This window comes from Rhizophagus irregularis, chromosome 4 (assembly GCF_026210795.1).
Source record: "Rhizophagus irregularis chromosome 4, complete sequence".
Classification (NCBI taxonomy): domain Eukaryota; kingdom Fungi; phylum Glomeromycota; class Glomeromycetes; order Glomerales; family Glomeraceae; genus Rhizophagus; species Rhizophagus irregularis.
In genome coordinates, this window is record NC_089432.1 from 3,303,227 (window position 1) to 3,317,378 (window position 14,152).

The window sequence follows — 14,152 nt, forward strand, 5'->3', positions numbered from 1 at the left end:
TTTGATAATATTTTTAACTAAAAATATTTTATATTTATTAACCATAAAATCATCATCCCCTTTTTAATCAATATTCAATTTAATTGATGGATGGAAATTTTTTAATCTGAAACTTGAAAATTTTTGGAAAGAAGTGAGAAGAAAATCTTTAGAATTTTTTTTCAAAAATAACATTTATTTACATTTATCTTAAATCAAATTATATTTTTAAATATTCTAGATGTAGGGATACTTTTGATAAATTAAAATATTCTTATTTTTCATCTTATAACAATACATTTAAAAACTCCAATATGTTGTTGGTATGATTGTGGAAGAGATCATTTGTTCAATTTTATTCAATAACACCATGTCCCAAACCTTACCAATCGGCCTAAATTAGGAGATCATTGTTGGTACAGTCTTAAGGCATTATTAGATTGGGCCAATAATTTAGGCCGATGGTAAGGTTTGGGACATGGTCAACAACAACATCCTCCCTTTAATAAAAAAATTTTTTTCACTTTCTTTAACCTAATTTTCATGTAGTATATATTTTAATAGTACTCTCTCAAAAATTTCATAATGACGTCATTGTTTTATATATTACGCAATTACTGCGTTACTGACTTTTTTTGTTTGATAATACCAAATACCAAAATCACGCTGTACTACATCGGAGAAAAAAAAAATTTATATAATAAGCACACACAATAAAACTAACAATTTTTACTTTTCATTTTTTTTTTTAACTTTCTGTTAACTTATTATTATTCAATACGTTCGATAATATCAAAATGCAAGATACTGAAAATACAAATGAATGGGTTAATTGGATTGAAGAAGCAGTTGATAAAGAACATTTAAAATTTTATAAATATGAAGAATTTAATAAGATTCAATGTATTGGTACTGGAAGTTTTGGAAACGTATATCGTGCAAATTGGAAAAATTCAGAAAAACTATTTGCGTTAAAATCTTTTTTTAGTCTTAATAACATCACCATGAAAGAAATAGTTCGTGAGGTATTTTAATGTATAATACATTTTTTTCTATCTATGAAATTTTATCTAATACCTATCTTTATTTCAAATATTTTTATTTTTTATTCAGTTAAAAATTCAACGCCAAGTTGATTTTCATGATAACATTATTCGTTACTATGGAATAACAAAACTTGAGTCAGGTATTATTAACATCACCTTGTATAAATATAATACGCAAAATTTTACAAAAGTTCATTTTAATTATTTCTTTTATTCATTAGAAAATCATAATAATTATGGATTAGTAATGGAATACGCTGACGACGGTACTCTTCGAAGTTATTTAAAGGAAAATTTTAACAAACTTACTTGGGATGATAAATATAATATGGCATACCAGTTATCTTGTGCCGTATCATGCTTACATAACGAAAGAATAGTACATCGTGACTTGGTAATTTATTTATTATTTAATCATTAATAGTAATGTATTTTGTATTATTAATTTAAAAAAAATTGTTTATACATGTTTCTTTAATAGCACTCCTGTAATATACTAGTCCGTAATAACACAATCAAATTAGCAGATTTTGGATTATCTCAAAGAATTGGAGCATCATCCAATTTTCAATCTAAATTATTTGGTGTGGTTCCTTATGTCGATCCAAAAAGCTTTAGTAGACGAAAAAATAATAATAATCAATCAACACAAATGTACTTATTAAATGAAAAAAGTGATATTTATAGTATAGGCGTATTATTTTGGGAAATATCTAGTGGTCAACCTCCTTTTTATGTTGAGGATGAACATTATGATGTTGGTTTAGTTGTGGAAATTTCACAAGGTCTTAGAGAAATTGTTGTTCCTGACACTCCTGAAGAATATGTTAAAATTTATACTAGTGAGTAAAATTTAAAAATTTAAATTCTACATTTTTATAATTTAAAATATTATTTTAATTAAATCTTAAATTACATTTATTTCTTAGAATGTTGGGATGGGGAACCAGATAATCGTCCAACTATATATCAAGTAGTTGATTGGTTAAATGCAATAATTACAAAATCAGATGTAATAATAGAAAATCATCAAATGTCAAATGAACAAGAACTTAATGAGACTTCTTTAAGTACTAATAATTCAGAATTACAAGGTCAACTTATTCAAAATTTTGATAAAATGATTATTAAAGAAATTGGTCCTATGGCAATATCAAGTAAACAAGAAAATCATTCAACTGAAAAAGATTTTAACATTATGGTTGATGATAATTGGTCATATGTGATGGGTATAACACCATCAACAGCTACGCAAGTGGCTAGCCCAATATCTCCCGTCAGTGTGATCAATCCTAATTATTCCTATCCTATACAAGACGAAGAAGAAGAAGGTGAATGGTTAACTGAAGATGAACAAGAGGAGACTCCCGTCAGTGTGATCAATACTAATTATTCCCATCCTATACAGGACGAATAAGAAGAAGGTGAATGGTTAACTGAAGATGAACAAGAGGAGATAGTTTTAGACTCGTCAAGCGCTGATATAAAAAAAGAAGGATTTTAATTGCTTAAAAGTAATATTATTTTTTTTTCGGTATGGCTATAATTAACAAGAAAAAGAATAAAATTTAATATCATGAGATCTTAATTAATTAATTGCCTCAAATTTTATTATATTCATACTCCTTTAATTCTTCTTTCATCGGTCTTTCTGTTTCCTGATATATTACTTTCAACGATTGCCCCATAACTATAAATTTTTGTCTGTCTAAAATTTTTCTTCTTTACTATCTTCTATCACGCGATTATTTGTCTCTTTTTTATTTACTTGTCTAAAGTCTAAACTCATTAATTATCTGTACCACCTCATCATAAATCGTATTTTCATCTAACTTCTTTGTTTATTCATTATGGATGTTTTGGTGTAATAAGAAAAAAAAAATTTTAACTATTGTAGTAAAAAAAAAACCGGGTAATCTCAGTCTGTTACACAAGAGCGCGATCGAATATATTTTATGCCTCGTATAATAGGATAGCATGTTTAAGGAGCGCGGATTAACACGTTGCTTTATTATCTTTTGTAATATGTAGATTAATTAAAACAATCTATTCTTATTCACGCGCTTCATAAGAGTTTTAAAAAAAAAATTCACGGATATTGATGTTATAATAATAAGGTTATTATGCATGTAAGTACGTACAATTAATATCCGATCTCTGAAATAATTTTTGCGCATTAAAAAAATCCTGTGCGTTTTGTTTCGTCAATAATCTTTTTTTTCATTATTATTGATATTATTTCATTTTCTTATTATTATTGATATTATTTCATTTTTCTAAATTACTCTAAATTTATGACGTTATGTCCAATCATTTTCCGATCATTTTCAAAAAAGAATATAATTTTAACGAAAAAAAATTTTTACAAGTACAGTATATGATTGATTATTACTTTGTATCATAAACTTAATGTTCACTATAAAAGATTTTAAATATATATTATATCACAATCGGATTTATATATTTTAGAGATAAATTTTCATATATTTCTTAGATAAAAAGTTTTATATAATCGTTTATATAATAATAAATAATTATAGACACAAAAACAATTAAGCAATGGCCCGATCTTAAATATGTCCATTCAACCTTTTCTTTTTCTGTTTCAAAATACTAAAACGCCAACAGAGTCAAAAATTTTTAATAATTCGTTTATATACTAATAATAAACGATTTTAACGCATCCATTCACGTCTTTTATTGTAAAATATACGTAAAAAAACAATATCTATACGTAATTTTGTGCAATGTTAAATATTTAAATACGTCGGTTTTGTATCTTTTTTTTATCTCCTACGCATATTATTGTTATATCCTCTTTAACATATGTTATACAAACGAAAATACCTTCTCAAAGAAGAAAGAAGATAAAGAATCGTAAGGCATTTTCGACTTAACATACTTATTAATAATGGAAGCACATTGAGGTTTGTCGCGAACCTTCAATTTTTCAACGGATTTTCTTTTTATTAACTCCAAAAAATTATAACTAATGAAAAAAATGAATAAATTTGGCAAGTAATTAATCAGAATTTTTTTGTTTATAATATAGTAATATAAATTGGAATACTATATCATTGTTTAATGGATGGAATAGAAAATTCAGGGCAATTTTATAGATAATAATAAATATAGTCTTCATTTGTTTAATGAAAATAAATTAAAAATGGTAAGTCCTTTTCTAAGTTTCATCTATATAATAACTAAAATTATCTGCTCGTTTCAAGATATGATCGTGTATTTCTGCATTTCAGGATATGATATCATTAATTCGTCATAATAAATTTCCTTTAAATAATTCTACCTTTGTTAAAATCTTAACAAAGGTCACAATCTATTTGACTTGGGGTAATATCAAGTCTCACCCATGGTGAGGAATAATTTTACCCTTTTTTATAATTACAAATTGATTTTTTTTTTTTAATCTCTAATAACCAAAAAACAATAATTTTTTTTGTCTCGAAAAAAAATAAAAAAAAATCTCATCTGTTTTTTTTAAAAAAAAAAAAATTTTTTTGGTTATTATCCATGGTTGGAGAATAATAAGAAAGAAGGAGATAAAGGAAAAAAAATAACGAATAAAGAAAAATAAAAAGTACACTTAATTATTAAATGTCCTGAGAGATTTATTAGCTGTTAGAATTACTTTTTAATTCTCTCGAAATTTAATATCTTTTTTAGACTAATCATTAAGATTAATAAATTATGCTTGTAATTCTAGTTCAGGCGATTCACCATATTCTTTTCGCCTCCCTTCTAATGCTGCTAATGCGTCTTCATCTATTGGTGTAGATGGTGTAGATGGACCATTAGATGGTCTCTTTGATCTTTGACCATTTGAACTCCTTCTCTTTACATACCGTCGAGTACTTTTCACGTGGTTGAAGATTTAACCAGCCGGAAGGTATTGGTAGTCTTGAGAAACTTACTCTATTATTAGATAATGGTGAAGAGAAGTAAGCTGCATCTTGATGATGAGCTAGGAGTTCCAAGGGTTCCTATTGATACTGCAGCTTCGACTACTGCATAAGCTTAACCTAATTTATGATTTCTCAGGCAATTATTATATTTCTTTCTTTATTAGGTTACCTAATTATAAAAATTTGTTAATCGTTTGATCATCTCTAAATTTATAGTAGACAATTAATTAAAAGCGTAATTAAATGAAATAAAGTAGTTGTTTATTTCGTCAAAGAATTCAATTAAATCTTTTTTTTTTTTTTTTTTTTTAATGATTTATATATGCTTTATTGATATGTAGTTTATATACCATACAAACAAATTATCATAAGCTATAAATTCAATTTAATCTAAATCATAAAAAATAAAATATTTAATTTGCAACTTCAGGATAATCTAAAAAAATATAAATTATTGCGGTACAATATCAGATATGTCTACTATTTTCATTTTTTTTTCTTAGAATATTACCCGCCTCCGGTTAAATCAATATAGTTTTTTTGAATTTTTAAATTTAAGGAAAAAAGCACTAAGTTTCATATAGTTATTAAAAAGAGTACATTTTCTCACTCTTTGACCCACTAACTTGAGTTCATCATATAACTTTTATTATTCAAACGAATGGCGCAGTAAAATTAATAAACTGGACGTTTTATAAAGGAAGATTTATAATTACTTTAGCTTATACTCTACTTTCGCTAAAATTTGACCAAAGTTATATTATTCTTAATTTAAGATTACGCGTAACTATAAATAATTTTTCCATTTTCCATTTTCGATTTTTTTTTCTGTCACTTTCAAGAAATCTTGAGGGAAGAACTATTACATTCATGTTTACTCATTGTTATTGACATTTTTAATAGAACTTTTATTATTTCGAAACAACCATTTTATGAGGCTTTTCCATATATTTCAATTAATTTTTCATGAGTAATAAATAAATTAATCAAATGTGTATTTGGTGATATTAATTATAAACAATTATTTAATATTTTCGAATATTCTGTATTGAAAAAAAAATCATTTTCATTTTCAACTCTAAAGTACTTCTAAAGTGTAATATTATATTCTGTCCTGAATGTCGAATTTTGATTAGGTAATATTAAACCTGAAAATTCATTATTTAATTGTCTAAGGAAAGTTAAAATATACTGTAAGTACTATAATTCTCAAAAAAAAAAAAAAAATTTGGGAGTAATAAAATTTGTAACGTCAGAAAGATGATGATTTATTTATACAATAGAATTAAAAATTTGTCTTTATAATTTTATAGTGAATAAGATGTTAATGATAATAATTAAGAGAAGCTAATTTACCAAAAACTTCAAATCTTTCTTTACTAAATTTAATTATATAAGTAGTCGATTGAAATAATAAAACTACTTTTAAATATTTTAATAATCTTTTATATCTGCAGTTTTTTTGTACTATAAGTAATTTTTTCTATTTTGGTATTTATAAGGAATAATAATAATTGTATAAGGAATAAAAATGATGGTTAGATCATTTACTTACATACTGTATTTCACAATATTGAGTCCATATTACCATTAAATGGGAAAGAAAAATGTTAATAAAAATGCTAACGAATAACGATAATGTATATTATTCCTTTAAACAAAAATGGAGTGATTAAAAATTTAATAATTTTCATTTGATTTATTATTATATTTTCATATGGAGATTAGCTATCAAATTATTTGGATGAAGACATACTATCATGAATCATGTTGTAACATTCTATAAACTTTACACATCAATAAATTTTACGCATGGTCAATATAATAATGATCATTAAATTTATTTATATAATATAATAATAGTGTTGACATATCAGACAACAACAAGATGAACTTCAAGTTTATAATTGTAAACCTGTTAATTCTAAAGTGCAGATTATCCTTAAGTTACAACCCATATATATAAAAGTTGAAACAAATGAAATTGTGTTTGGGAATTATTAAATAAGTAATATAAAAAAGTAGAATACCTAAAACTCGAGTTAAGGAATTAATTGAATAGATGGGATGTATACAGTGAAATTTGATATAATGGAACCATCCATTCCATTAGTAAATTTGTCAAAAATCCATTATATCAAGAATCCTTGTTGTATTAAAGGTAAATTAATTATAGACTCTAATTCTGATATATCAAGATTTTACTTATCAGTATATCAAATTTTATTGTGTACAACACAACAAATTTTTAATGCAATTAAGTAATTTCTCAATAATGTAATACTTATTATACATACCTTAAAAATGAAGGAGATTTAAATAATAATTATTTTGGAAAAGCCACAACATAGTATTTATCTTAGTTCTGTTTTAAAGATAAAAATGTTATTGCTTTAACAGAAATAAGTGAGGTTTTATACAATCACTACAAAGACTACAAAAGATATAATTGTTGATACAAAGTTACAAATTGAAATTTTGCAAAACCACTGGTAGTTCATTAGCAGGAAAACTCTTTGAAATGTTGGTTCATGATATGATATATAAAGGTTAAGTAGTTGCACCATTCTTGAAGTTGAAAATTTTGAGTCTGTTATTAGTGCTATCTATTATGCCTTGTAATAACATTAATTATTAATATTATATAACAATAGTAGAAATACATAAGGCATTTGATGATGTTCTAAACATTATTAACAGACTTAAATTTTGGTATGGATATATGAAATTCTTTACTTATGGCACCACTAAATATGGAAAGTTGCATTGATAGTATGCTTTTTTCTTAAAACTGAAAAGCTTGCAATACATTTTGATTGCCATAAATTGGCCAGAATTCAATATCAGCCATTGAAATGAGTATAAAAAATTTTATATTATTTATTTTACTTTTATACATCGGAATGGTTTTATATACTTATATTATCATTTTGATAATTTATGTTTAATAATTGGAAAGCTAAAAAAAAGATTTATTTAAATTACAAACTAAGAAATTTGTAAAATAATTACTACTCTAGCCTTAGTGTTTAAATAATTCTACCAAAAAAAAAGAGAATACATATATGAATAAAATATAAAAAAAAGGAATTATTTAAATTACAAATTAAGAATCTTGTAAAATATTTTACTAGTACTCTAGCCTTAGTGTTTAAATAAATCTAAACAACAATTTCTGTTAAATGCATAACATCAAATACACTTAAAAAAAACTATAAATTCTTATAAAAACACAAATAATTGGTTATTTTTTATCTGGTTTAATATCTAAATAAATAAATAAATAAAATTAATTCACATAAATAATTTGCAAAATTAATATACTATATTACATACCTAATGACTTCAAATTAAATATACAATCATCCAAATCTTTACTTACTAGCATTTCGTTCACTTTTACATTAGCTTGTGAATCTTCACTTTCAAGAATTTCATTCACTTTTCCACTAGTAGATGATTGACTTAAATAATAAGCTTGTAAATTTCTACTTTCAAGAATTTCATTCAATTCTTTACTAGTAAAATCAAGTAAGCGACTTGTATAATATGCCTGTGAATGAGATATAGTAGCAAGGTTATTGTTATGCCCAATTGGTGCGTTTATAAATTCCATAATATTGTATTTTAATTCTTCATTAATATCTTCAACATTATATGGAGGAGCAATCCAATTTTCAATAATATTTAACACTTCTTTAGAAGATGGCCTTTTTAATGGATTTTCATCCCAACACTTTTTCATCAATTCTACATAATGCTGTGGAGTATTTTCAATAATTTCAGGACGTTCACCTTCACAAATACTTAAACTAAGTTGAATATCATGTGCTTTATTATTATATGGTGGTATTCCAGATGTAAATTCCCACATAATCATAGAAAAACTATATATATCACTAGCTGGAGTATAGGAATTTCCTCTTAAAATTTCAGGTGCCATAAATGGTATAACACCATAAATATCATATTTTTTCAAAAATGATTTTACAGGTTTACATAATCCTAAATCACTAATATAAATTTTACCCTTATTATGATTTAAAATATTACCATCATGAAAATCACAATGAATAAGCTCTTGTTTATGTATATCATTAAGTCCAGAAATAATTTCAAATAACATATATAATTTTTGATTCCAATCACTTTTGATTATTTTTGATAAGTTTCCTCTTAAATTACCTTCATTTGCATAATCCATTACCACCATATATTTCAAAGTATCTGGATCTTTTGTAAATCCATAAAAATAGATAATATAATATGAACTTAAACAACTTCCATGATATTTCCACTATAAATAATAATAATGATATATTAATATAAATAAATATTAATTTAAATAAAAAAATAAATAATATATTATCATACTTCATTTAAAAATTCATTTAAATTTTCACTTAGATTATTATGAAGTTTAAGAATTACTTCATTATCTTTATTATCATAAAACCAAGTAGCTTTGTATATTGTACCAAATCTTCCTTTATCAAGATACTCAACATTTTTAAATTTATCATAAGGAATCCATTTTAATTTTTTTTCAAAAATAAAATTATCCATAATTGTATTTCCACTTTTTCCTAATCTATAAATTTAAATAATCAAAATTATTATTAAAGTTTATATTAAAATCACATTAAAATTTAATCAACATTTACCCTAAAATTTAAACAGAAATTTAATATAATGTATATCTTAGTTATATACAATAATAACCTATATTTTAAAACTTACCAACTAAAGTAACAAAAATTTATATGAAAAGATTCAATTAATAATTATTTATAAAGTATATAACAATAGAAATAACAAATAACTTACAAGCTGTATTATCAAATTTTTAAATAAAGAATTTAGTTAGTTTAAATTATATACAAATATTATATAAATAAGTAATAGTAGAACTAAATAAATAACTTACACCCTATAAATATTATTAAATAATTTTTTAAATAAAGAATTAGTTAGTTTAAATTATATGTAAATATTGTATAAATAAGTAATAATAGAATTAAATAAATAACTTACTTCCTATATTATTAAACAATAATTTTTTAAAAATAAAGAATTTATTAGTTAGTTTAAATTATATGTATATATTATATAAATAGTAATAATAGATTAAATAAATAACTTACTCCCTATTTTTTAAATAAAAAATTTAGTTAGATTGAATTATATGTAAATATTATAACAATAAGTAATAATAGATTAAATAAATAACTTAAAACTTACAATCTATTTAAATAAATAATTTAGGTAGTTTAAATTATATGTAAGTATTATATAAATATATAGTAATAGAATTAAATAAATAACTTATAGTCTACCAACTAAAAAAATTACAAAATGATTTTTTTGTAAATATTATATAAATAAGTAATAATACTATAGAATTAAATAAATAACTTATAACTTACAATCTATTTAAATTAAGGATTTAGTTAGTTTAAATTATATGTAAATATTATATAAATAATTAATAATAGAATTAAATAAATAACTTATAGCCTACCACCTAAAAAAATTACAAAATAATTTTTTAAGTAAAGAATTCAGTTAGTTTAGTTTAAATTATGTGTAAATATTATATATATAAATAAGTGATAATACTGTAGAATTAAATAATTAACTTATAACTTACAATCTATTTAAATTAAGAATTTAGTTAGTTTAAATTATATGTAAATATTATATAAATAAATAATATTAGAATTAAATAAACAATTTATAACTTACAAACTAAAGAAATTACAAAATAATTTTTTAAAAAAAGAATTTAATTAGTTTAAACAATATGTAAATATTATATAAATAAATCATAATAGAATTGAATAAATAACTTATAACTTACTAACTATAATTTTTTAATTAATGTTTTAGTTAGTTAAAATTATATGTAAATATTATAATAGAATTAAATAAGTAACTTACAATCTATTAAATAAAAGAAATTAGTTAGTTTAAATTATATACAAATATTATATAAATAAGTAATAATAGAATTAAATAAATAACTTACTTCCTATATTATTAAATAATTTTTTTTAAATAAAGAATTTAGTTAGTTTAAAATATATGCTAAATATTATTTAAATAAGTAATATTTAAATAAGTAATAATAGATTAAATAAATAACTTATAACTTACCAACTAAAAGAAATTACAAAATAATTTTTTAAATAAAGAATTTAGTTAGCTTAAATTATATAAATATTATATAAGTAAGTAATAATAGAATTAAATAAATAACATACCATCTATAAAATAATTTTTGAATAAAGAATTTAGTTAATTCAAATTATATTAAATTATATAAATAAGTAATAAAATAACTTATAACTTACAATCTATTTAAATAAAGAATTTAGTAAGTTAAAATTATATGCAAATATTATATAAATGAGTAATACTAGATTTATGACTTACGATCTATTTAATAAAGAATTCAGTTAGTTTAAATTATATATAAATAAGTAATAATAGATTAAATAATAACCTATAACTTACCAACTAAAGTAAATTACAAAATAATTAATTTAATTTAATAGATTAAATTATATGTAAATATTATATAAATAAGTAAAAATAGAATTAAATAAAATAACTTTTAACTTACCAACTAAAAGAGATCACAAAATAATATTTTTAAATAAAAAATTTAGTTAGTTTAAATTATATGTAAATATTATATAACTAAGTAATAATAAGGAAATAATAATTTTATGCAGGTGTGTTGCAACGCACCCCCTTTTTGGAAATTATTAAATAGTAAATTTGCTGATCATAACGTAATCATAGATGATTGACAAATTTACTATTTAAAAATTTCCAAAAAGGGGGGGTGCGTTCAAATTTTAAACCTTTAAATAAATAACTTATAACTTACGATCTATTTAAAAATAAAGAATTTAATTAGTTTAAATTATATGTAAATATTATATAAATAAGTAATAATAAGAATTAAATAAATAACTTACTCCCTATATTATTAAATAATTTTTTAAATAAAGAATTTAGTTAGTTTAAATTATATGTAAATATTATATAAATAAGTAACAATAGAATTATACTTACTCCCTATATTATTAAATAGTTTTTTAAATAAAGAATTTGGTTAGTTTAAATGATAGAATTAAATAAATAACCTATAACTTACCAACTAAAAGAATTACAAAATAATTTTTTAAATAAAGAAATTAATTAGTTTAAATTATATATAAATATTGTATAAATAGAATTAAATAAATAACTTACCAACTATAAAATAATTTTTAAATAAAGAAATTAATTAGTTTAAATTATATATAGATATTGTATAAATAGAATTAAATAAATAACTTACACTCTATATTATCTAATAATTTTTTAAATAAAGAATTTAGTTAGTTTAAATTCTATGTAAATATTATATATTATAATTAAATAAATAACTTATAACTTACCAACTAAGGAAATTACAAAATAATTTTTAAATAAAGAATTTAATTTATGTAAATATTATATAAATAAGTAATAATAGAATTAAATACTAAATAATTTATAACTTACGATCTATTAAATAAATAAAAAAATTAGTTAGTTTAAATTATATGCAAATATTATATAAATAAATAATAATAGAATTAAATAAATAACTTACTCCCTATATTATTAAATAATTTTTTAAATAAAGAATTTAGTTAGTTTAAATTATACGTAAATATCATTTAAATAAGTAATAATAGAATTAAATGAATAACCCACTCCCTATATTATTAAATAATTTTTTACATAAAGAATTTAGTTAGTTTTTAAATTATATGCAAATATTATATAAATAAGTAATAATAGAATTAAATAAATAACTTATAACTTACAATCTATTTAAATAAAGAATTAAGTTAGTTTAAATTATACATAAATATTATATAAATGTACTAATAGAATTAAATAAATAACTTATAACTTACGTAAAGAATTTAATTAGTTCAAATTATATGTAAATATTGTATGAATAAGTAATAATAGAATTTAAATAAATAACTTATAACTTACCAACTAAAAAAAATTACAAAATAATTTTTTGGATAAAGAATTTAATTAGTTTAAATTATATGTAAAAATTGTATAAATAAGTAATAATTAAATAAATATCTTATAATTTACCAACTAAAAGAAATAACAATATAATTTTTTTAAGTAAAGAATTTAGTTAGTTTAAATTATATGCAAATATTATATAAATAAGTAATAATAGAATTAATAATGAAATAACTTACTCCCTATATTATTAAATAATTTTTTGAATAAAGAATTTAGTTAGTTTAAATTATAAGCAACAATAAAATTAAATAAATAACTTACTCCCTATATTATTAAATAATTTTTTAAATAAAGAATTTAGTTAGTTTAAATTATATAAATATTAAATAAATATGCAATAATAGAATTAATAAATAACTTACTCCCTATTATTAAATAATTTTCAAATAAAGAATTTAGTTAGTTTAAATTATATGTAAATATTATAACAATAAGTAATAATAGATTAATAGAATTAAATAAATAGCTTATAACTCACCAACTAAAAGAAATTACAAAATAATGTTTTAAATAAATAATTTAGTTATTTTAAATTGTATGTAAATATTATACAAATAAGTAATAATAGAATTAAATAAATAACTTATAACTTACCAACTAAAAGAAATTACAAAATAATTTTTTAAATAAAAAATTTTGTTAGCTTAAATTATATGTAAATATTATATAAATAAGTAATAATAGAATTAAATAAATAACTTACTTCCTATATTATTTAATAATATTTTACATAAAGAATATAATTAGTTTAAATTATATGTAAATATTATAACAATAAGTAATAGTAGAATTAAATGAATAACTTATAACCTACCAACTAAAAGAAATTACAAAATAGTTTTTTTAAATGAAGAATTTAATTAGTTAAAATTATATGTAAATATCAAATAAATAAGTGATATATAAATAAGTAATAATAGAATTAAATAAATAACTTATAACTTACTATCTATTTAAAAAAAAATTTAGTTAGTTGAAATTATATGTAAATATTATATAATTAAGTAATAATAGAGTTAAATAAATAACCTACCCCCTACATTATTAAATAATTTTTCAAATAAAAAATTTAGTTTAAATTATATGTAAATATTATATAAATAAATAACTTATGAC

General features: G+C 20.7%; 3 protein-coding genes across 3 annotated transcripts; 1 reads left to right on the forward strand and 2 right to left on the reverse strand.

The window, feature by feature from the left end:
- Nucleotides 1-776: 776 nt before the first annotated feature.
- On the forward strand, nt 777-2,442 carry OCT59_024031 (uncharacterized protein; the record flags this gene model as incomplete). Its single annotated transcript, XM_025332486.2, has 5 exons — nt 777-1,004; nt 1,093-1,165; nt 1,247-1,419; nt 1,507-1,867; nt 1,955-2,442. The coding sequence occupies 5 exons, from the start codon at nt 777-779 to the stop codon at nt 2,440-2,442; spliced, it is 1,323 nt and encodes a 440-aa protein (XP_025171417.2).
- A 2,286-nt stretch (nt 2,443-4,728) lies between these two features.
- On the reverse strand, nt 4,729-4,992 carry OCT59_024032 (uncharacterized protein; the record flags this gene model as incomplete). The annotated part of the gene is made up of 2 exons (XM_066135125.1): nt 4,729-4,894; nt 4,955-4,992. The coding sequence occupies 2 exons, from the start codon at nt 4,990-4,992 to the stop codon at nt 4,729-4,731; spliced, it is 204 nt and encodes a 67-aa protein (XP_065991179.1).
- Nucleotides 4,993-8,189: 3,197 nt separating this feature from the next.
- OCT59_024033 (uncharacterized protein) lies at nt 8,190-9,511 on the reverse strand (the record flags this gene model as incomplete). The annotated part of the gene is made up of 4 exons (XM_066135126.1): nt 8,190-8,212; nt 8,282-8,740; nt 9,131-9,242; nt 9,320-9,511. The coding sequence occupies 4 exons, from the start codon at nt 9,509-9,511 to the stop codon at nt 8,190-8,192; spliced, it is 786 nt and encodes a 261-aa protein (XP_065991180.1).
- Nucleotides 9,512-14,152: the final 4,641 nt, after the last annotated feature.